Source organism: Athene noctua, chromosome Z, assembly GCF_965140245.1.
Source record: "Athene noctua chromosome Z, bAthNoc1.hap1.1, whole genome shotgun sequence".
NCBI classification, from domain to species: Eukaryota; Metazoa; Chordata; class Aves; order Strigiformes; family Strigidae; genus Athene; species Athene noctua.
In genome coordinates, this window is record NC_134077.1 from 69,031,990 (window position 1) to 69,057,823 (window position 25,834).

At 36.9% G+C, this 25,834-nt stretch overlaps 1 protein-coding gene across 7 annotated transcripts in view; it reads right to left on the reverse strand.

Annotated features, from left to right (window-relative positions):
• The window catches only part of KDM4C (lysine demethylase 4C), a 280,337-nt gene that overhangs the window by 23,289 nt on the left and 231,214 nt on the right, over positions 1 to 25,834 (reverse strand). For 6 of the 7 annotated variants that reach the window (XR_012635528.1, XM_074932071.1, XM_074932068.1 and 3 more), the window contains 2 exons: positions 10,160 to 10,345; positions 3,887 to 4,057 (listed from right to left, as the gene is read on the reverse strand). Coding sequence is in view for 6 of the 7 variants with exons in the window: in XM_074932071.1 (XP_074788172.1) it covers positions 3,887 to 4,057; positions 10,160 to 10,345 (357 nt within the window). In the remaining variant the exon portion in view is untranslated. The remainder of the gene's footprint in view (positions 1 to 3,886; positions 4,058 to 10,159; positions 10,346 to 25,834) is intronic. The other variant, XM_074932069.1, reaches the window with a different exon arrangement.

Here is a 25,834-nt window from a genome sequence, read left to right on the forward strand (position 1 = left end):
TTAATCTATTCTATTCTCTTCACACTCAGGCTCTCTTGGGTGCACTATTAAAAGAAGGTAGTTGTGTAAGTATCAACATAATTCTGTTAAGGATTACGGGTATCACTGTTGGTATATTAAAAAATCCACTGTTGGGGTTTTTTTTCATGCTTGAATTTTTTTCAGGTAAGGTGGCATCCACTTCAAAAAGACAGTCAGAAAACAGATTAAAAAAAATCAAGCAAGCTGTTGGATGGACCAACAAGACGCAAAAATAATTTCTTGTTCCATCTTTTGAAGTCTGAATGTCTTAATCTGAATAAGATACGCTTTTTCAAGAGTATGTTTTTCAGATTTTATTGGGACCTCTGAAAATTACCACAATGTAGTTCTTCAAAACAAACTCATGAACTCCTGAATATAGCATGCAAGTGTCCTTCCAAACACACCTCACTTCCTCAACTCTTAAGAGGCTCCTGCTTGTAAGGAACATTTACAGAAGCATTCTATAATCTACAATACCACTTAGAATGGCATTCAATTTATAGATTTTAATAAGTAAAGTTCATTTTGGGTTGTGGACATGACAACCCACAGATCAGATTTATCTTCTCAATGGAGAACCCCTACATTTATATACTTAATAGTAAATGAAAACACAGTGTGGGTATGTCGTGGCAGCAAGATTAAGTACACTCATTTTTGTTCACCTAGTTTGCTTGATAACCACAAGGTGAAACCACGACAGCAAAGATTTTGTGTAAACTGGTCACTGAAGGACCAAGGCACTTACTGGGGCAAGTGGCCTGCAAGGATGTCTACCATTTCAGGACAGCTCTTCTATAATCAGACCTCCCCATAGACTCAAAGCATGCTTGACTCCAAAATTTTTGTTTTCTTCCTCTCTTCCTTGTAACCAATGCAATTTGGCAGGACCTTTCTGTCTCTGACCAAGTATACTGCAAGGCCTCCCTGTTTAGCTGGGATCCCAGTAAAGGTAATATGGGAACAACTTCATACTTAGCTCTAATTTCAGGACACATATTTATATATATATACGTACATATGCATATATATTTTAATTATACTTGCTGTTAAGGCATTATTGACAACCACAATATATAGAGAAACAAATAAAACTCCTAGCTAAGTACCCAGAATATTAATTTCTAGTGAACTGCCAAGATATGCCAGTGGAGATATGATCATCAGGTACTAACAGAAAAAAAAAAAAAAAAAAAAAAAAAAAAGGAACTGCAGGACACGTCCCTAAATGAGCAGGATGAAGAACTGAGACATTTCCTAATGCATAATCTGTAAACTGACATCTGGACTGCTGGGCAGGACAGTAGTCGTCCTGGTGCTGAGCTAAGGGATATGTGACAAGTTGCAGAGCACTAATCCTTCAAGAAGTGTCAAGTGGCACACATACATGCTGTCTGTTGGCAGCAGTTAGGACTGCAGCATATGCACTCTCCACTTGTGTGCATGCATCATTACATTAACCGCTAAAGCTGTCATCTCACCTCCTTTAAGACATCACATACTATCCCCCTCACTGCAGTCTTTCGATGAATTACAGAGGACGAAGTCCTGCTATTTTTTGCAGAAAAACACTGTACCCATATACTTTGTTGCACATGCTAGGTTGAGGGAAAGCTGACTGGTTAGCACATCAACAAGCTATTTAATGGCTTTAACGATTGTAATTGAGGAATGATTATTCTTAGAAATTCTGACAAGGTAGAAATCAGGTATAGTGCCCAAGCAATAGCTTGAAATAAAAAAATCTATATAGCTATGCCTATATGTAACACCTACGCTTAAAAAATAAACCCCAACAAAACGGATATATTTAGCAAATGCTAACACAAACCAAGAAAAATACATAGGAGAAGAGAACAATGTATACCCTGCGTTGGTAGTTATTGAATGCTTACATGCAAACAGAGTTTCATGAAGCTTCAAAACTGAAATTTCCCTGCTTTCCATTTTCCTCCTTAAAAATAAATCACTATGTCTGAACATTGGAGTTGTGGTCTATTGTGAGCTGAGCTGAAATTATGTAGTGGATTCAGCACATACTGGAAAAGCAGAAAGCTCCTGCTATCTTCGTGAGCTAGTTGAAAAGTGAAAACAGATTAGAAAAATAAGTTCTTCAATAGGTAGCAATATTGCTTTCACACCAGATTTGATGAATAAGTCCTCCCAGCGGCACTAACACCTGATACGCACATTGCATGGATTAGCAAGTTTTAGTCCAGGCAGAAGAAAAACCATTTTTTTTTTCCCCCTTCCAGTAACTGCTGCAGGTATATTATCTAATGAAAACACAACAAGATTTCTCTAAGGAATATGAAATTCGTTTGGAGTTTCCATCAAACAATTATATGCTGTTCATCCACTATCTGAGAAGCACTGAGGCATATCCAGACCTGATTACATTTATTCTTAGCTCCAGATCAGACTACCCCACTACGGCAGCAAGCAGTTTCTCATCTCTGCCTTACCAGATCCTTGATGCAGGCATACACAAAAGAGGGGTTTCTAATAACAATACAGTCACATTTTCTTAATATCTTGATCATCCTAAATCAGAAAGTCTTTGATCATTAATGGAGCTTTTTGGAGTGTTTCGAATTCAAGGATAAATTTTCAAAGACATGTAAGAGGGATTTGCTGCCTGTCTTCTATTCAGATCAGTGGGAGGTAAACAGCTCAATCCCCATACACTACTCTGAAATGTACCCTTTCTAATACTGTATTTTCAAAAGGCAGCAGACTTTTCAATAACTACGAAGCTTCTAAGAAGAACAGTATAATTTCCACTGATGTATCTGTCAGCTAATGCCACTTCCAGGAAAACATTAGGCCTGCAGAAAACAGAAAAGTTCAAAGACTCTCACGGGAGAAGAATATGGAGTTGTGCCCCTTAAGCTGCAAAGCATGTATTCTTTTGCACCACTGCATATGCCAGACTCTCCCCCTCTATATACAGAACAGGACACATGGGTAAGCAAAAAGTGTTCTTGCACCAAACAGTACTTTTGCATACCAGTGTTCACTGAGGGCTCTAACTTTTCAAAATTATTAGCAGGAGGTGCAGCAAAAATACCAGTTCAGCACAAAAAAGACTTAGAGGAGCATGAAGGTAAACAAGGATTAGAGCCCTATCGTGAGAAAGACTTCAAGCAGCACCTGACGAACATAGTGAAGGTTCACATCCAATGTATTCATTGCAAATGGGGAAAGAAACAGAATCTTTCCCTAACTGCAAATTTTGTTCATGTGTGCTAATAAAGTGCACAATGTGGTCCTTAACAGTTCTGAGAAACGTGGTGGTTTATGCAAGTACATAAGGGAAATCAAAATCTCAACTGCTTTTTGGAAATGCAATAAACTACACAGTCTTCTCCCTGATGATTTTTATCATTAATAATGTAATATCACAAACTAAATATCAGAAGGTGTAAACACGTTATTAGAACAGATTCTTGAGAGCTATTCTTCCCATTACAGCAGGACTTTTCTATTCTGCAAGGAAATTTTATAAGTTATCTCTGAGAGACAGAGAAGGATATATGGAATTGCCTCTCTCATATCCTTTATTAAACACATATTTCTTATTTAATTAAAAGCTTTTCTAAGATTACTTTTGATTCATTTGGTCAAATGGCAAAGACTAATAAGAACAACCAAGGTTTGGAAGCCCATTAGAAAATAATCATTCTCAGCAGCAAAAGTAACAAACATAAACTGAATATTAAGATATTACCTCCTCAAGGTCAAAAGAAGTAGTTTGAGAGGTTCCACCTCTCTAATTTAAAAAACAAAACAAAGCAAAACAAACTCAAACAAACGAAAACCAACCAAACCAGAAAGAACAGGTATCTGAGAAAGTACTTACTACAATGTCTTCAGGAAAAGTATCCAGACTGAAAGAGCCATCATCAAACGTGACTTCATAGAAAAGTTGAGATGTTACTCCCATGACTCTGCAACTATAGTACCGTGTATTTCTATGTTTTGTGATGACTGTCTGCCCAACTGCAATGGCCTTGTCACATGCATTAGGTCTCTTGAAAAAAGAATTTAAAAGAAAAAGTAATTTTAAAATACCATTTTACTCATCAGAAATTTTCCAGTGTCAGAACAGAATTGATAACAGTTCACTATTCAGTATGAAAACTTCAAATGCAAAATTGTTCCTTTCAATCTTGATCAGACAAATTTGTTTTACATACAAAGGTTCTGCATTTTATAACAAAACAAATGGCATCTGAAGAATAACAAATCACAGCAGTTAAAAATGTTTTTGCAGCTGATGCCTTCTAACTATTCTTCATTAGATCCAAAACACACTATTGACAGTATTTGTAAATTTTAATTGTAGAAGAATTTGTAGAATTTTCTTGAAGAGGTAAGTGATGAACCCAGACTATGGTCTTGCATTGTTTGAAATGAGATTTTTAAGTACTGGATTTCAGTAGGATTCTGCATAATTGCTTAGTATTTTGCTGAATGAAATGCAATAACTAAATGCATATCCAGTTATTGTCACAGCTATCTACAGCAGTGTATCTGAGTAACTTGACCCATACTATGCAGAACCTTTCCTTTAAACTTCAGACAATGTTTACTATATAATAACTGCTTGAGTGGTCAATCAGTAACAATATTTTTTTTCATTTTTCACTTTTAATTCCCCAGAGCTAGCTATGTCAATCAGAAAAGCAGTAGAGTTGTTAAATTATGGAAAAATTCTACATCAATAACTGCTTGATGGATTCTATGAAACAAAAAAAGGAACCTTGTAAGTGAGCAAATGCTCAGAGGCTCACATGATGCAGACAGCTGTTACATCTCAGCTCCCAACTAATGTATCCCCACGAACCTTCCACTTAAAAAGCAACCTTCTTCACAAAATCAAGAGCTTCTCATCCTAACAACACAAGGGAGGCACTTCTTTCTTATGATACCTACTGTCTATTCATTATTTCACACAGGTCCATTTGTTTATGCAAAAGTCAGTTATTGTGACTTTTGACGATATCTAAACAGTTGAAGTTTTCTTATAATGGAAGATGCTACTACAAGGGGCAACTACACTGGTATGTACTAAGCATAATTTTTTTTTAAATTAGGAATGTTTATATAAACAGCATGAAAGTATTACATATGCCAAAGTTATTCGTTTCCTAGTACTGCTTTTCAAACCTTCAAAGGCAATGAATTATTCAATCAATATAATAATCTTAAAAAGTGTCTGTGAAAATCTGGAAAATGCTACAGCTGTAGAATTTTTAGCACGAATATCAAAGGGAGGACCAAGGACAGCATCAGTTCTTTTTGTTAGATTCCAAGCATTAATAGTAATGTCAATGCTTTTGGAGAGAAGTAAAATACCATCCTAAACTGGAACACTTCTGGTTTTGCAGAGACTGCAGTCAATATTGTGCCTCTTTCTTGGTCCAATTTCTGTGATTAGGAATTTTTAAAACTCTCTTGTTCATGCAAACTAAGGGCAAACCAAGTACAAATATTCTGTACCATTTCTGAAGACAGTGCACTAAATCTCTTTGTGTCAGAACTCTGTCTGAGAAACACATTCAGAGTATTTAGTTGAGGTCACCTCAGATAGTAAAATCCAATCCAATTATCTTTCTCAAGCATTTTCAAATTTACCTAGAAATAATGTTCTGAGCATACTCATAAATTATTTAACCATTTACAGGTATAAAAAAATTGTTTCTTCCTCATTTTACCGGTCTGTAGCTAGACTATGCAGCAGAACTACCTACATAAATAACAATGTACTGGTATTATGACAGGAGTGATAACATGTCAGTTAGCACTTTTTATCCAATCTTGAAACATATGTAAATATAATTGTTAATTTGCCTTTCAATTCTTGACTTTAGTCTATTCAGTTATTGGGGGGTGGGGAGGGTTCACAAGTGAACTGGAGAATATTCATTGATTTACTTATATAAGAGAAAAGTTTGACATTACAGAAGCCCAAGGACAAATAGCTTAATTGAAAGGTTCAAATGATTTTAAAGCCTGCAGATGGAACTATTCAGAGAAGATGAAAGGCAAAATATAATATTTTAATAGACAATACAGGCTCCTTTAATGATATTTTCAGAGAAGAAATGCCACTGGTCATTAGAATAAATAATAAAAAACAGAAATGCACCCTAGCTCAAGGAGATTATTTTTTAGTATGTTATCTTGGTATGACTCTTGATTTATTTCTCTGAAAAAATATTGACAAGTACACTCTGTAATTGATTGTATGTCCCAGAAAACATTTCCTCTCAGAAAACCTTAAGAATTTATTGATGTTAAGAATGTCATTTTTGATCAGAAAGGACAGTTGTTATGTAAGGGAGTCTATCAGATTAAAGAAACATCTGTGGTAGTTACCAGATTATTGAGAAAGCTGTGGTTTAAAAAGCATGATTTTCTTTAAGAGTACCTATGCCACAGATGAAATAAGATAGTAGCAAAAATACAGAAAACAGCCAGATGCAAAGAAGAAAAAAGTAAATCTCCCATTCTGTATGCAAACCTCAAAAAAGTAAGAGGGAAAATTACTTTCTCCTTAATAGTCTATATGGCAGGACAGAAAAATCTTGTTAAATAAAATATATAAGCTATTTGTATATGAAATCATAATAACTACCACGAAATAGGCATCTGATGTATATCTAAAGATCTAGAAACTTTCTCTGACTATAATTTTTAATGGGAGATCCTCAAAATACTGAGACACTTGATAGAGGAACATAACTCTCATTACATCATCTTACTCCTTGGAACTCCAATTTAGGCATAGAAATGATGCATAACATTTCAAAAATGTGTTGGCCCATGATTTTTGAATACTATGTCCTTCTAAGGCATGCCTTACTCTCTCTGAAATGTTAAGGGGCTGGCAGTAGTTGGCAGACAGTGGCAATCTATGACATTGCATTACTTGGCTATTCAACAGAAAAAGAATCTACAGCTTCCATTTCACCATATCCCTCCATTCCCTGTGTGCTACAGAGGTAAGAACTGGCAAATAACAGCAGAAGATAATTTGAAATAGCTCAAAAAGCAACAACAGTAGGTTTCTGCAACTCCTATCGAGTGGATTTTTGCAACTCCTATTTTTGTCCCTTCTAAAGACAAAATGCATGTAACTGGGGCTGCCTCATCTATCACATATTCCAAGTGAAACATCACCTGTGAGTACATGTTTGCCTCCAGCTGGCTTTCTCTGACCCTCAGCCCTGTCTTTTCTTTTCCTCTGTGTTTTTTTTTTTCCTGTTAGTATAGTTGCATGCAATGTCTTTTTCTCATTTCCTTGTGTACGAAACTTCTTTTAATCAAAACAAATCCATCTGCAGCACCTATTCTCAACCATACATCCAAATGTTCTTGCAGTTTGATGACAAAAAGGTGCGAGGAATATGTTTCATGCCCAGAGACAAGCACAGTCAAAGAGGAAAAATGAAAAAAACATCACCTAGTGTCTGTAAGCAATAAATCTCATAGGCTTCCTTGCATATTGACACTACAATTTACATAACAAAATAATATAGGCTGCAACAGGAATAATCAAAACCATTCTGTATTAACTCTTCTGCTAGCAATTTTTTCTGTTATTTCCAAACCTGTACCTCCAGCAAATACATGCTTAGTTTTGAGTTCATTGACCTCCACAGAACATATTTTTGAAAAGTCGCATCAACATTTAAAAACTCCAGTTCTTAGTATTTGTATATTTACTTCATTTAGCAACACTATATGGATGCAAGGATCATGCTTTCCCTTTTGATTGTCTTTTTGATGATTTTTCATCAGAAGACCTGCCAGTGTTTTTCATGGTTGACATGAAAACAGTATTCCGGGAAAAAATCCTGAAGACAATACAGAATCTTTTGAAAAACACTTGTGAAAGTATATTAATGAATAATTTGGGCACAATTTGGTTGAGATCACAGCCATAAGTAATTCAGATGCATACTTCACCTCATCATTGCAAAAAGCCCTTCCCTGAGGTGAAGAGATACACTAATACCAGTAATAATACACATTTATCTGTATATAGGCAGGTTTTTTGTTGAGCACCCTCATTGATTTATGTATTACAATACCACTATAGGTACATGTCACAATTTTTCTTAGTGCCCAGAAGCTGTCCTTTGGTTGCTGAGATTTGGGTTGTTTGGCATTTTTTTACTCTTGAAGAAAGTATCAATCACACGTATTCACTGAGCATTTAGGCATAGTATCTACAGGCTATATTAGTGAAAAAATAGACAATTTAAATTTTGTTTCCTTAAAATGAGGAGCAGTAAAACTCTCCTTATGCACGGTATTTTCAACTGCTAAATACCAGAAGATATTTTTTTTCTTGCTGACAATTTGTTTTGACTCCTGTAAAAATTTGCACAGTGAGTACAATATATCAGTCTGCATGATTCCCCTGTTCTGCTTTCAAGCAAGGAAGTTAAAAAAACAAACAAACAAAAAAGTTCATTAGAAGTAACATACGTTGCTATGAGTAATGGTGAAGAGTAATGTAATTTCTGCATGAAAGAATAGCTAATAGTCAAGAAAAGCACAAGAAGAAAACCAATGGTGAAAAAACTTCCAAAGGCTTAAAGATGTGATTAGATTAATTATCCACAAGACAGAGTATAAAACCAAGCATACACAAACATATGGCAATCTCCTTTGTCTCAGGAGTAAGTTAAGAATTTCACAGAAAAAGATTCTTTAACAAAGTATCTGATCTTTCCAAGTTTTGTGAAAAAGACAAAAGCATAATTTTTCTTTCTCTTCTGCAAATCTCATAGCTGAGGAAGCGGCCACAATATACATATGAAGTGCTAATAGAAGAAAGTATTAACGCAGAAAGTCCAATTTGATCAGGGAATGATTTCCCAGCTACTGTTGCAATTCCAGCTACAGTATAAGGACTGGTCCCAGACAAATACCAGAAAATATTTGAGAAGAACAGCCCTATTTTTACTGGCCATGATTTTAACCCAGTTATTTTCAACTAATGATAATGTTTTCCAGGAAAGCCAAGAAATGTATCTTAAGTTGCCTCTACAGATAGAACTTTCTTTTTCAAACCATTTTCTTGAAAAATGTCTGAAGAAACCAGAATCACATGAAATGTACCGTTTTCAAATGTTAATTAATTTTGGAAAACAAAAATCTTTAAAAGGATTAACAGTTTGTGAAAGTTTTAAACAGGGACACACAATTTGTTTCCTTTTTTAAGAACCACCAGCAGATTGAACACTCAGGACTGATTACTCTAGTTGGAAGGCATTACATTTTACTACGCTTGAAAGAAAATCTTACTCTTGAGTAGTCTTGTCATTAACACCAAGGATTCACTGACAACCTCTTGAAAGAAAGACATATATTATACAGACATTACCTGGGTTCATTTTTGTCATTTATAAAGGAGATAAAAAGTTTGCACCTTGCAAATTCTTGACTAACTTACTCAGTTATTTGCTGAATAAGACTACATTAAATCCTTCTGGTTTGCTAGGAAACAAAATACAGTTTTAGAAGCCCAAGATAAATGGCAAGTGTTCTCTCTTGACTGAGATAGTAACAATTCATTCAAATAAAAACCATTAAACTAATTCTTCATTTGTCTCATCTAAAATTAAAGGTTCCTCCTCAGTACAGGCTAGAAATACAAAGGCACAGTAAAAACATGAATTTTCATGACATACCAGTGTTACTTTCCCAGATGACAGAATAATTATAATTGGATATTTGCTAGACACCGGCTGTGGAACAAAGAACTTATATATACATTATATCTATTATCTCACAGTATCTGGGAGTATTTGCAAGGTACCGTGATCTGGGTATTTGTAATACACAAAAGAGAAAACGAAAAGATTTGTTCTGGCTGTCAAAACAACACATTCAACAATTACTCTAATGAAAAAATGTGTTAGGCACATCAAGTATCATTTTGCCCAGGTAATGGCAGAAGGAAAAACCTTCAAGATGTAACAGTTTGCTATGTGTGGAAATACGATAGATGGAGCAATTATAATACATAGTGTGGATCCTTTCTTCCGTTTTCTTTGGAATCATACTTTAACTCTGCAATTCCATCTTTTAACAAATAAGGAAACAAATTCCTTACTGCATTTTGGTTGATCTTGTGCCTGAAACACATGATGTAGAGAACATGTGGCCAGTCAACGGGTTCCATCAGCACTCCTGCAGCATGGGCACAGGTAACATGGAAGGAGGCTAGGCAGCGTCCATATGAACACTGAACGCAGGCACCAGAGATTTTCTTAACTCTCTGTCTGCAGAAGATACATTTCTGTAGAAGCAAAATAAACAGAATAATTACCACTCCAACTCCACTGAATTCTGCAAATACCTCAAGGACTGAAAAGTTATTTGTGCTTCACTGATTACATTGCAATATGCATGGCAAAAGAACCAGCATTTATGAATTACAAGGTAATGTAGTAATATAACAATTAATAGATAACATTTTTGCCCTTTTTACATTAATGTGAAGATGATATGAACTGATATATAGATAGCTATTTCAAAGTTTAACTCCGATTTCCATACTCCTCTGAAAATTAATGTGCTCCTCCTAAAAACCATAAATCAAAAAGCCTATACATAATACTGCAAAAAGTAACAGTATGACTCAAAAATAAAGAGAATAGGCCTAAAGAAATGTAGGGCTAGACAGGACTTCCACACATCATTTAACCTAGCCCCCTATTTTGAAGTTGGACTAAATATATACTTAAACTTTGAGAGGTGGCTAATCTATTATGTTCATGAAATGGTTTCTACAACATCCTCAGATAACTTGTTACAGTGGATAAATCTCCTCAAAGTTAGAAATATTTTCTTTATCTCAAGTCTTTGTATAATTCCACAGCTGAAGGCTGCTCCTAAGTCTCTTAATTTTTTCTAGTCTGGTTGTCATTGGTTGTGTATTTAATATAACAGTGATTGAGTAAGCTGTATTTCTCCACTTACTAATAATCATGCCAACAGCCTTGCCAGTGTCAAGACATAACACTTTTTTTTTTTTCCTTTTGCCAAAATGGAGACCACATCAAAATATTGTCACTATTTTCTAAGTGACATGAGCAAGTGGCCTATATGAAACAAATGAAGAGACATGAACTAGGTAATGTAAATCCAGGAAATAAGTTCCATCATACTGAAAAAGACAAAGTACAAGACGACCAGTATCTGGCCACCAAAAGACACTAACACACACTAGATAATTACTTTAGTAACTTCTATGGACAACTGTGTTATATCACACATGAGAACTGTCCTCTGGTAATTCTCACCATGGCTAACAAAAATGCAGATGCTATTGATGATCACAAAATTAGCTATTCTAAAATACAGACATTTTATTTAATGACACTAAACAGTGAATTCAATAATGTGAAAGCATACTGCCAAAACAGTGGTTACTTCCATTTGTTCTAAATTTTCTAATCACTGATTTTGTTAAACGCCCTCTTGTCTACCTATGCTGGGAACATGAATATAAATAATTTATTTTTACTGTATGGTTAATAATTCAAAGTATTTCAAATTAACTCACATCAAATTCTTCTTCACAGTTTACCAGAGAATTTTGTTCTATTGTTTATTAATTTCCATATTCTAAAGAAAATCTACAGACATTTTATTATGTAATTCAGCACTTCTGGCACTCAGTTTGTGACCTGAAATAATGCTTTTTGCATTAGCCCTGTCAAGCTCATTGGTCATACAGGGTTCTAGTTCACCCATCATTCTGAATGTGAAAAACTCTTCAAGTTCTGCTGTCATATCCACCCTCTGAAAGCCAACAGCCTGCATGGCTTTGGCCAAGCAGAAAAAAGAGTAGCATCTTGCCTGTGAAACTTAGTTACAAAATTTACCTATCACTCACTCAAAGGACCGAAACTCAGTTCAGTTGCTGCATCATCAGGTCTGAAAAGCTAGTAAGAGGTAAAGATGATTTCACCAAAAAGAAATGCTCCAGAGACTTCACTGATATTCTGATATCTCGCTGTACATTTGTATTCATGTGCATGAAGCCATTTTCAGGTAAGCCAAGTAACTTTCTCAAGTTCTCAATAGGGCTTAAGCATTTTCTTCTATATACAAATTCAGAACAAAGAAAAAAGGGAATTCCAGAAAGAAAATGCAATTAAAAGCTATTATATGTAATGTCTAGCCATTGAGTTCATGCGAATACACAGCTTCTATTCAATGCTTTTTCACACAGATATACACACAAGTTCACCAGTCAATTTAGCAAAAGAAGAAAGACTAAAGTATGAAACAAGCAAACAAAAAAGGCTGTGTATTCTGACTAAAACACTCCAAAAATGCAATTCAAACTAAATGTAGAGAATGGGGAAAAGGGATAAAAAAGTCGAGTGCAGCTAAACTATCAGTAACTGAAGGAAGTATTTTACATCAGGAAATGCTTATCCCCTTAAATTATTGGCTGCACTTGTGCAAGGGAGGAAACATGCAAACATTACAATGTGGCTGTAACTTTCTTCAGAATCTTACTAAATTATCATGAAAACTTGGGAGATGCAGAAATCTAAAACACTGCATTATATGAGTAATGCTTCAGAAAAAGATGCACTTACAACTATATATATATATGTACAATTGTTCCTCTATTTTAATATTTTAAGTCTTACCACTTTCCAAAGTGGAAAAGCTGAGAAAAATAAAAGCAATATGCAGTGAGAGATGCTGAAAGGGAAGCTGTAAGTGCAGTCAGGAAAACCAAAAATTTGACACATTAAATGGGATGGCCAAATCCACAGAAATCAGAGCAAAACTTCACCCTTCCATGTAAAAGAGACCAATGCCTCTGTTCTCTTCCAGCATAAGTTAACTTAGTAAGAATGTATTAGACAAACTGATGTACTGTAAGAAAAGTTATTTCACACAGGTCCTTTTCACAGTTGCAACTTGAAAGTACTAAAAAAAAATAATTTAAAAAATTGCCATCAAATTACTGTTGACTATATTGTTATTTTTGTCATGATGGTGTAAAATTACAGTAATACTCAAGAAGAGTGAAATTACTTCAGATTTATTCTTGTATAAAAGGATACCTTTTGGCCATATGTAATTGTGTGAATGCAGACTTCAAGTCACACGAAGAAAGTGAAAATACTTCCTATGTTTTAACCATGAATTGAATCCACCTCGCTGCCAGATACAAGGAAAGTACTTGTTATTACATCAGTTAACTCCAAACACATGTTAATCTCTTGTGCTCCACTCGTATACTCTTCAGGTATCAAATATATTAAATCATGGATACGAACAGGGAGGAAAAAAGTTACTGTTCTGCAGGAAAAAAAAATAAATTCCCTGTGATTACAGAGTACCAGAAAAATTCTGAAAATCCATCTTCTTTCAGAAAGCACAAAAAGAATCAAGGTTAACAGATAATGAAATGTTTCCTATTATTTGTAAGATACCAAGTCCTTTGTAGATGTATGAAACTGAAAGGTTATGATGCAGATGTACCTCAGCTTTACAATGAGTCTCACACTTAGGCATGAATTTTTGAAAGTACACATACGCACAAATGAAAGTCATGTGTATAAGCAAATTCGCAGCATGCATAACTGTATCAGGCAGCCTGGTCTCATTCAGAGATACGAGAAAAAGTTCCTTCTTCTTTGAAAACACAAGTCAAACAGTTGATCTGCCGTATTTGATTAATAAAATTAGAATTCACAGTACAAAAGCAGAGCAAAATATAAAAATCTGCTTTGCACAGACTTTCGGAACCTTAGCTGAGCTACTTACCAAGCTGTATATTACCTCTAAGTAGTAAATTGAACCGTGCTGTGATTGACCCATACTGGCAATTCTTTCCCCCCCTAGCTTCTAACTAATCATGTATTCCTCATACTCTCACTCCAGGCTTTACAGCATATGAATTTAAATTAATTTTTTCACCTTTTTTCCCCTTGTTAATATTATTTGCTATAGTATACTGATACATTTTTTAAAAAAATAATATAAATGTAAAAAGAAAAAAAATAAATCCCTGAAAGGGACCAAAGGAAAAAGGCATCAAATTTATGACAGAAGAGAGGGAATTGCCACCTGTGAAGACTGAGGTTTCACTCTTTGCCACCTTTGCCTGAAGTCTGACTTTTATAAGTTTGTAAAATGAAGGAATTGTATAGAATGGAACCAGTCTTGAACCACTCCTGCAGAGGATAGAATCTAAACACCACTCTGTCTGGGGGAACATCATATTTAGGTATTTAAGGCTTCTACTTGTGAAATTAACATGCATGACATACTATGAAAACATTTACTGAAATACAATCATGTTAATTCAATGCAGAACTGTCAGTTTTTCAGTAGCCTGAAACTACAGCTGTTCCTATCAGCTAAAGCAAATTCAACATCCTAGATAGCTAGGAAGAATGCCATTTTGACTTAATGCTTGTTACATATCAGTGCAAAGCAGAGACAAATGGGGAAGCAGTTGAGGATCAATCTTAATCAGAGATTCAGATGCAAAATGAATTGAAGAATAAATTGTTTATATAAATGGAGATTAAGAATATAGGACAGAACAATGCACTGCAATTTTCTAGATGGTGAAATGACCTCCTTTTTCCCCCAAAATGAAAAATATTCTGCTGCAAATGGATTTCATAATCATGGAATAGCTCTTTAATGGCTAAATACATAAACAGAATGGGTTTTAAAGAACAAGTCTGAGGAAACTGGATGCCAGTATTTTGCAGAAGAAAGCCACTGACAGCTTTCATAATAATTTTTATGCATCCTTATATAAAGAATTTGATACTGACTCCCTGAAAAAAAGTAATATTTACAATACAAAATTCCAGTCCCTAACAAGATCATGAATTAAACACCATAACACTGCTTTCTGATGCAAGGATTTATGAAAATAAGCAAAAGCTGAGCTTGCAGCAGAAATCCAGGGCTGGATTTTAGGAAACAATTTGGGAGTATTGATTTCTCTCAAAAGTATTTCTATGCCTTGGCAAGAAGAATGACTTATGTGAAGAAGCTCAGTATAGAAAGGCATTAAAATCTACAAAAAGAAGCTATTTCAAGAGAGCCTCTAAAAATTATTAAATCTTCAAATATTACCAAAAATCAACCCCTACAATCTCTTGTACTGCTGCAGATGGTTACCAACTACTAGCCAGTAACTGAATCGTTTATGCTTATCCTCTTATATATTTGGCATTTTTGGCCTAGGTATCATCGAAAACAAACACTAAGACAGAGACACCATTGTAAAGTTTAGCAAATCAATGAAGAATCATGCATAACTTTTTTTCCCTATATGCTTTATCACCTCTGCATTTCATAATGAATCTGCTTTGCTTCAGAATTTATATTACCAGACAAGCAATATTGCTGTTATGATCACATTCTAGATATGAAATGTTGGTCCTGCTGTAACCAGTAGCAAAATACCCATAGATTTTCACAGAGCAAAGATTTCACCGAGAATATTGGCAGGAGCTTCACCAGCTTATCAGCTGCTATAACTTGAGACATACAGTATAAAATGCACACTGAAACTAATCTTTTCTTTCTCCAGTCCAAAGCCATAACATGGATTAGAAGTGAGAAAAGATTACAGCCTAGTCATACTGCAAGAGTTGGTAGCAAGGTACTGACACAAAGATTTGTTAACGATGCACAACACAATCAGAAGATGCATACTATGAAGACATTCGACACATTATCTGCAGATCAGTGAGCACATGTTGTCTGCACAACCATCTTTCAGAATTCAAAGTCAGCACTTAATTTTGGCAGAGAGCATAGTGTGTTTCTATAGAAACAAGCTCATTACTTTTTTCATTTGACGTTTCCTTTTATTCCTGATTAAGCCAATATTTCAGCTATGAAACTGACAGGGCTTAGAATCAGAACATGTAAAGCAAAAGAGTTTCTTAAGTCATCGATTCCACTTCTTTGTTCAGCATATTTAGAAAATTTTATAAAAAATTAAGAATGTTGTTAGATAAAGTATCAAGAGACTATTTGGCATCCCTCTGGTACTTCAAACATAACAACCAGTACCTCACAGAGGAAAAAAAACAATGCTTGTAGAAAATTTTTTGTAATTTCCTACTACTCAGTAAGTCTGCCTAAAGCATGGTACTATGGCAAATTAAAGATGGCAGGCATTATCCACATGTAGATGAAAATCTGTTAGTAATATATTCCAGCAAAGTAAACATAACACTTACGCATCAGTAGCAATTAGAAACATTAACCTTATTTTCTAATAACTCTGAAACAATACATTTTGGGGTCTACTCTCAATAAATGAACTTGCAAGTCACATTGTTTAATTAAACATGAAAAGATCTTGAAATGGCACCAAATATACGTATTGGTTTAATATACAATTTTAAGAGCTGATAAAATATTATCAGGACTTGCCAAAATTATGTATGAATACAGTAATCATCTCCTATTTCAGTGAACCTGCTAAGGTACCAATAGCTTTTTATTTCATAGGAAAGACAAACACACAGTGTAGAGTTAAAAAAAAACCTTAGCTCTTCTGAAACACAGATTGTGTGACTGTAATGAAAGAGTCGTTACACTCTATGTTAAAAGAGAGAAAAAAAAACAAAAAACAAAACACTTGGTGAAGAAGTTCTTATTTTGGAAAGTGCCTGAAAAACACATATTCCCGTGATACACTCTGTAATCTCCTTAACTGGTAAAAGGTGTATGTTGTGAGGCAAAAAGGAAGAAATGAAAGACCTTGTTAGAGTTCTGACTGTTGCCTGCACAGTGGTAGTCATCACCACTAAACCTATGACTATGCCATACCTAGCAAAGTAAATTGATGTGTATTTATTTTCAGTATTCTTGAAATCCTCAATATTTGTAATTAGATTTCAACATCAAGCACTGAAATTAAGTTGCTTTTTTTTTTTTTTTTTTTCCCAGGCTACAGCAGTACCATTAATGTTCTATGCTCTCAGAGATACCCAGAAAGTACTTAAGAGGTCTGTAATCATATCCTAGAAATCTACTGATAAATATATCTCTACTGTCTTCTCAAAGTCTTATTATCAATAAATTCTAAAAGGAAAATATTGAATCATAAACATCTCCTTTTAAAAAAAAATCACTACATAAGTAATATGCTGCTAGCACATAGTCACTGAACACAAGAATACCGCCTACTTCCTTTCAAATTTATATACACCAGGTGACACTGAGAATTTAGTTATCTTTAGTCTCCTTTTGCCCCTTTCGTACCTACCTCTTTTCTGAAATAATAATATGTGACTGTGAGTGTTCACTTTGTAAGAAGCCTATCATGATTTTCACTTAACTCTAGTTTTAATGTATTCATATATAACTTTATCAAAGGAGTTTTTATTATAGGACAAAATAAATCTTTTTGCCACACAATGCTTCTTCCTCTGTAGCTTTGAAAAGCTGCATGTCTTTTTACTGTGTTTTTTTTCCCCCCATAATTTTCACCTTTAAGCTTCTACATTGTACCATATAAACAATTAAACACACAGCCTTAAAAAGTGTAATTTTGTAGAAGTATCATGCCTGCACTCAGTGCATCTTTCGGGCATCCTGAAATGAACAAGAAATGGTTGATACTGGCATTGGCAGAGCAAAATTCCAGGACAATAAATATGGGAGGTCAGAACAAATCCCCTTTTCTTTGCTCTCCAGAAAGAAAGCATTTTTATTAAAACTTTGCTTCAGATTTGCATAGACTGGTTTGAATAGGTGTGCTATTTACACAAAGGCTAAAATACCTGACAAGGTGTGAAAGGGCATTTAGGCTGAAAAGGTGATGAGGCATCAATTCACTGCCTCTTCCTGCAGCCTCCACCAGATACAGTGGCGAGGGGTCCCAGTATTATGTAGTAACTACACTCTTGCCAGCTGATTCCTATAGGCATTACTGGAAATGTCTGATCTGGTCTGGTAGAAAATGGGGCCCACACTCACAAAAAGGTGTTGGGTTCATTGGCTCATCTCAAGTGCATCTGCACCAATGCCCACAGTATTAACAACAAACAGAGGGAGCTTGAAGCCATGATGCAGCACGAGAGCTATGACACAGTAGCTATCACAGAAACGTGGTGGGATGCCTCACACGACTGGAGTGCTGCCATCGATGGCTACAAGCTCTTCAGGAGGGACAGACAGGGAAGGAGAGGTGGTGGAGTGTCCCTGTATGTTAGCGAATGCTATGAGAACTCAGAAATCAAGTCTAGTGATAATGGGGTTGAGAGTGTTTGGATAAGGTTAAGGCCTGCCAATAAAGCAGATCTTGCTGTGGGAGTCTGCTATAGACCTCCCAACAAAGCAGGGAGGTGGATGAAGATTTCTACAAACACTTGGGAGAAATCTCGCGGTCACTTGCCGTTGTGCTTGTGGGGGACTTAACCTCCCAGGTATCTGCTGGGAACACAACAGAGCAGAGAGGGAACAATGCAGGAGGTTCCTGGAATGTGTGGAGGATAACTTCCTCACACAGCTGGTGAGTGAGCCGACCAGGGAAGGTGCCTCCTGGACCCAGTTCTCTGAACAGGGAAGAGCTTGTGGGGGAAGTAAAGGCTGGAGGCTGTCTAGGGTGCAGTGACCATGAGATGACTGAATTTTTGATCCGTGAAGAAACAAAGAAAGGGGTTAGTAAAACTGCCACCTTAGACTTCCAGAGGGAAAACTCTGACCTGTTCAAAAGACTGATTGAGAAATCCCTTGGGAGGCTGCCCTGAAGGAAACGGGAGTCCAGGCAGGCTGGACATACTTCAGGAGAGAAGTCTTAAAGTCACAGGAGCAGGCTGTTCCCGTGAGCCAGGAAACAGGCAGCTGGGGAAGGAGACCGGCCTGGCTAAACAGGGACCTTTGTCTGGATCTCAAGAACAAAAGGAGAATCTATGAGCTTTGGAAGAGGGGGCAGGTCTCTCATGAAGACTGTAAAGATGTAGTGAAGCTATGCAGGGAGAACGTTAGGAGAGCCAAAGCACAGCTAGAGCTCAACCTGGCTACAGCTGTTAAGGATAACAAAAAATGCTTCTATAAATTTGTTACTAGCAAAAGGAGGATTAGGGAAAATCTCCCTCCTTTACTGGAGCAACAAAAGATGAGGAAAAGGGTGAGGTGTTCAGCATCTACTTTGCCTCAGTCTTTAGCAGTGGGACTGGCTGTTCCCTGGACACCCAGCCTCATGAGCTGGGAGATGGGGAGGGGAAGCAGATTGAGGTCAGCACAGTTAAAGAGGAAGTGGTCAGAGACCTGCTATACCCCTGGGATGCCCACAAATCTGTGGGACCGGATGGGTTACACCCAAGGGTGCTGACAGAGGTGGTAGATGTGCTCGCCAAGCCACTTTCCATGATTTCCCTGAAGTCATGGCTGACTGGGGAGGTCCCATTGGACTGGAGGGTGGCAAATCTGACACCCATCTACAGAAGAGGCAGGAAGGAGGATCCAGGAAACTATAGACCTGTCAGTCTGACCTCGGTGCCAGGGAAGGTCATGGAGCAGGTCATCTTGAGTGCCATGAAAAGTCATAGAATGGACAACCAGGGGATCAGCCCCTGTCAGCATGGCTTTATGAAAGGTAGGTCCTGCCTGACAAACCTGATCTCCTTCTATGACAAAATGACCTGACTATTGGACAAGGGGAAAAGCTGTGGATATTGTCTACCTGGATTTTCAAAAAGCATTCAACATAGTTCCCCATAGGATTCTCACAGAAAAACTGGCTGCCCATGGCCTGGATGAGCGAACGGTCTGCTGGGTCAAGCACTGACTGGTTGGACGGTCCCAGAGAGTGGTGGTCAGTGGAGCTAAATCCAGCTGGCGGCCGGTCACAAGTGGTGTTCCTCAGGGCTCGGTGTCGGGACCGTTTCTGTTCAACATCTTTATTGATGATCTTGATAAGGACATAGAGTGTATCATCAGTGAGTTCGCAAATGACACCAAGTTAAGCGGGAGTGTCGATCTGCATGAGGACAGGGAGGATCTGCAGAGAGACTTGGATAGATTGGATCAGTGGGCCAACATTAATGGGACGGGCTTCAAGAAGGCCAAGTGCCAGGTCCTGCACTTGGGCCACAACAACCCCCTGCATGGCCACAGGCTTGGGGAGGTGTGGCTGGAGCTGTCTGGGAGAGAAGGATCTGGGGGTTCTCATTGACAAGCAGCTGGACATGAGCCAGCAGTGTGCCCGGGTGGCCAAGAAAGCCAACGGCATCCTGGCTGGTATCAGAAATAGTGTGACCAGCAGAAGTAGGGAGGTGACAGTCCCCCTGTGCTCTGCACTGGTGAGGCCACACCTGGAGTGTTGTGTCCAGGTTTGTGCACCTCAATACGAGAGAGATCTCGAGGTGCTGGAGCGAGTGCAGAGGAGGGCAACGAAGCTGGTGAAGGGCCTGGAGAACAGATCCTGTGAGGAGCAACTGAAGGAGCTGGGACTGTTCAGTTTGAGGAGAAGGCTGAGGGGAGACCTCATCACTCTCTGCAACCACCTGAAAGGACATTGTAGAGAGGTTGGTGCTGGTCTCTTCTCACAGGTGATTAGTGACAGAACAAGAGGGAATGGCTTTAAACTGCAACAGGGGAGGTTCAGACTGGACATTAGGAAAAAATTGTTCACAGAAAGAGTGGTCAGGCAGTGGAATAGGCTGCCCAGGGAGGTGGTGGAATCACCATCCCTGGATGTGTTTAAGGGTCGTTTAGATGAGATGTTGGGGGATATGGTGTAGGGGAGAACTTTGTAGAGTTGGGCTGATGGTTGGACTCGATTATCCCAAGGGTCTTTTCCAACCTGAATGATTCTGTGATTCTGTGAAATTAAAGGCAATGGTCATCCTCAAATCCTTTTCTGCACTCAATCATCCAGTCACAATCACATATTTCTTAACCCACATACATAGTGCAGAGACAAAACAACTGTTGCAAAACGAGAGCTAAACTATTTCCATGGAGTCAGAGAATAACAGAGGTTAGACGGGACCTCCAGAGGCCATGTAGTCCAACACCTTGCCAAAGCAGACCGAAATCAGGTGGCACAAGCCCTGTCCAGCTGAGTTTTGAACATCTCCAAAGTCAAACAAAGATCCCTCAACTTTGCTGAGCACCTACTTAAGTGTTTAACCACCAGCTTTCATAGCGAGAAAACCCTTTCTTTACATAACACTGGAAAATTCACCGTGTTCTGATCTGTGTTCTTTGCCTCTCAAGCTACCACCATGCACCTCCAGAAAGCATGTATCTCCATCTTCCCTTTATCCTCTAATTATCTAGCAGTAAGATCTCTGCAAAAGAAATAGCAGTAAAACTCTGCAAAAATATAAATTATAAATGGCAGCAAGATCTCTGCAAAGAGCTGTCTCTTCCCCAGGCTGAACAGACCCTGTTTCTTCAGTCTCTCTGCATATGTCCTGTGCTCCAGCCCTGACAATCTCAACGGTCTTTCACTGGACTTGCTTCCATATGCCTGTAATGAGGAGACCAGGTGCAGTCTTAAAAATTACAAATAAAAGGGAAGAATAGATCAATTACCTGGGCCTGCTGGCTACAGTTTTACAAATCAAGCCCAGGATGCAGTTGGCCCTCTTTGCTGCAAGGACATACTGCTGATTCTTTTTTAACTTCTCCACCATGATCCCCCAGTCCTTTTCTGCAAAGCCAATCAAGATAAATTCTAGTGGAAGACTTTGTATTATTCAGATTTTAAAAGAGACAGATCCCCAACTAAAATAGAGCATTACTACATGAAGTAGTTAGATGAAACATCTAGAATTTCTAACTTGGTCCTTAACAATGAATAGAGAACTTTGAGACTGCATGGTCATTTCAGGCTCCACTCCTTCATAAGTTGTCATCTAACGCAAAGCACTGCTCTGAAAAGTAATACTGTTATTTATACTTGGTACAGAGAAGAATCACTGTTTCTGTATATTTTATAATTGCTTTGTAATACTTCATATGAATACATACAAACACACAGAGAGAATTTAACATTTTAATAATATAGCAGTTCAATTAGAACACTGAGATGAAGCACCGAAAGGATTATAGCCTTAGCCATATCCTGCAAACAATCTACCGAAATGAAAAAATGCAAACAGTCTTTATGTACCACCACCACCTCCTATCTAATAAACTCTCTATCCTCCTGGCAATGGCTAGTTGATAAGGTGATACCAATAAATGAAAAAGGTATTTCCACACACCCCCAAATAAAACAAAATTACGAAGAGACAATCATATAGCATTTAAGACATGCATGTTCAAATGTTTAGAAACAAGAATCTTGTCAAGCTCAAACAGAAACCTCTGATGACAATATAAGCACACATATCAAAATTTCATTTACCTACTAGCATGACAGTAATGTGCTGCTTTGTGTCTTAAAAGATTAGAAAATGGGAATGGATTTCACTGTATATCCTTAGGCCAAGAAGGGGTCATGGTTAATTATGTAGGTGAATGCACTTTGCCTCTGGGAAGGAAAATAGTATACTTGTGAAGTACATTGAATGAGGACACAGCTGCTTCTCAAGTTGTTCTCTGTTGAAGGCAACCTATTGTGGACAGAATACACTACTAGAAAAGAAGGATAAGTAAAACTATTTAGTGTGGTTATGCCACTGGCAGGAACTACCTGGCAATCCTACAGTAAAGTGAGCAAATGTGAATCATGCTATTTCCAGGTGCTAACAATAGCACATAAACAACTGATTAAGTCAAAACTGGATATATGGGGTTATTACAGGGTGGAGGGGTATGGGATATTTTTTGTTTTGGGGTTGCTGGTTGGTTGAAGTTTTGGGTTTTTTTTATTTTAAGAAGGGGTCAAGGCACACAGAATTTAAACATGCTCTGCATCACAGCAAGTTTTTTTTTAGTTCTGAAAAGCTGAGGGGACTGCATAGCTTACAAAGAAAAAATTATTTCTGAAACTTTCAGCCAAAAGCCAAAATCTATTTTTCAGCAGAGCTGATGTTAACATTATACCTAACCAAAAAATAGTGTCATTTGAACAGACATAAGTGATAAGGCAGTACAGAAAGTTATGACATGACATATTAAAATGTATTAAGTATAAGAAGTTTTAAAAATTCCACAATCTAAAATTAATCAGTTTGTAGTATCTCAGAAACAGTAAGTTATTTCTAAATGTTTCCCTCATTTCTAAGTCCTGTACTAACTTTACTAAGTAAATATTTAGAAAAATTTGATCCTACTGCAGAAGAGGGTGAGCAGTGTCTTGGAGCAGTTAGTCATTAAAAAAATTTGCTAAACCATTCCTCCCTCTAAATTTAAACGTATTAGCTATTAATGTATTTACTGGTTAAAATCATTGTAGGCAAAAATGCAGAAGCAAAAATTGCAATTGTAACGTTTAAAATTAGTTGCTTTTTTTCTCCACCTTTTATTTTTTTCCTGTTGCTTTCCCTCAAAAGATAAAATAAAATAAAAGAACATGATGGCTTTATCTTGGACAGGTAGGCAAATGCCCTTTTGCTTAAAAAAACCTGATAAAGTATCATCTTTCTTGCATAAACCCAAAAGTATGTGGATGTCAGAATAGTTGCAAAGCCCCCCAAGTTTGCCATGGAAACAACATTCTTATTTCAAAATAATACAACTGCTCACTGTGGACTACTAGCATGAAAGCTCCCAATCCAAGCTCATTGACAGCTTGTGGAGTGGACAGATGAGGCATGGAAAATATTTTAAATTAGTTCATTTATCTTGCTCAGACATAGGAAGAGACTGAGAATTTTTCATGTTTATAGAAAAAAGCAGAGGGAGAGGAAGAGAAAAGTGGGGGGAAGGGGACAAGGTCAAAAAGGCAGGGGTAGAGGCAAGTAAAAAAGGGGAGGAAAGGAAGAAAAAAAGAGAAAAGGGGAGTAAAAGTAGGAAAGGGAGAGAAGGGAAAAGAGGGGAAAGGAAGAAAGGGAGGGAAAGGGGAGGAAAATTTGGGAAAAGACAGCACCTTTTCATATAAATTACTATCAGTTAAGCTGAATTTCACACACAATGCATTTTTTGTTCATTAAAAACAATACACCCCAACACTAACTAAACTAGCAGATGTTTTTAAGTAGTTGTGATTTTATCCTCATAGCTTTCAGAAAATAAACACTGGGTTTTATTACTGCATTAAACACATTCAGATTTAAATTGTTTTGCCCTAAGGACTCAGATTACAGATATTTTTCAAACATGAGGCACAATTCCCTCACATACCTCAGAAATGACGCCATACACATCCAAGATGAATAAAACAATAGATTAAGTATTTATTTAATGAAGAGTGTCTTACTGTCATGGACGTTATTGGAGGACAAGACATAGCAAGGGATATGGCTCAAAGTACAGAGTAATGTATTGCACATCAGATGGCTAATTTTGTTCCTGAGATTCCAATGTCTCTTAAGAAGATGACTCTGACAAACTTAAACTGAGAGAGGTTTCCTCCTCCTGCTTTGAACTTAAATCATTCTGTGGTTACCCCCAGAAAGGCATCTTAGTACTATATAAAACTCAAATGAGAACCAAATATACCTGGCATGTGCATGTCAAACTTCCATGAGAAGCTTATACAGGAATCTCACCACAAATCATGAAGTGTATGGAAATTTACACAAGAACAAGGAATTCTTTTATATCAGAATAATAAGCAAACATTACAAAGGTCTGTAATTTCTTCTGCTGTATCAGTTCTAATTCCATATACAGAGAGGCTTTGATTCCTATTTACTTATTTGAATGTAAGATATTATTCAAAAAAAAAAAAAAAAAGAAAAAGTGAAATAATGCAGTTCAAAGAGAATCTGAATAAAAAGAAATGTGTGTCCTAGTTATTTTCAACAGAACTACCACCTATGGATAGCATTCGATTACATTCTGAACAACTATTTCCTGTATGCAACTCAAATTTTGCTTCATGTGGAAATACACATTTAATTTGTATATTTTTATTTTATTCAGTATGTCTTCCTCTCTACCCAGCTTTTCAGGCACATTGATTAGGCTTAAAGGAGGTTAGATTTTTCCTCATGTCTTTTTCTTTGAAATGTTTAATTTTCTGATTTCCCACTCTGTGAAATGCTTCACATCCTTGATGGCATGTAATTGATTTCTTTAGTGTTAGTATTTAGCAAGGACTGCTACTGAAGGGCAAGCTGCACTCTCTTTCACAGTGATAGCCAGTCTGATAAAAACATATTACAGAAAGAAAATTTTTTAAACTTTATTTTACCTGTCCAGTGTGTGGACTGACCCATCTACTTGGTCCAAGTGGACCCATTTAGCATGTAAAATGTTTTGTTCAACTTTAAAATACAATTTTCAGCATCTCTGCCACCTGGCTGCATATTTTTCTTTCCCCAAAAGAACCATCTCTCACTGGTAACAGAACTTCATTCAATTATGAAGTCTTGCCCTATGGGCCTAATGGGCCCAGTTGTCCACAGTGTAATCTTAAATTCTTTTCTTCTGTTTTTGTATCACAACCCTTTTCTTTAATGTGGGACTTATTCACAGGGAAATAAACTGCTAACTACAGATTTAATTTTAAATGCCATTTTTTAAAGTTCCCTATCAAACACCATCTCAGCAAGAATATACAGAAAAGTACAAAAGTCCAATATTTAAAAAGTCACACAAAAGGAAGAACACCTAGCACATAGTTTGAATTTTATAACAATTTTCAAAACTTCTTTTTGACTAGTTAGACTTCTGGAAGAAAATCTCTCCACACAGTGCATCCAAC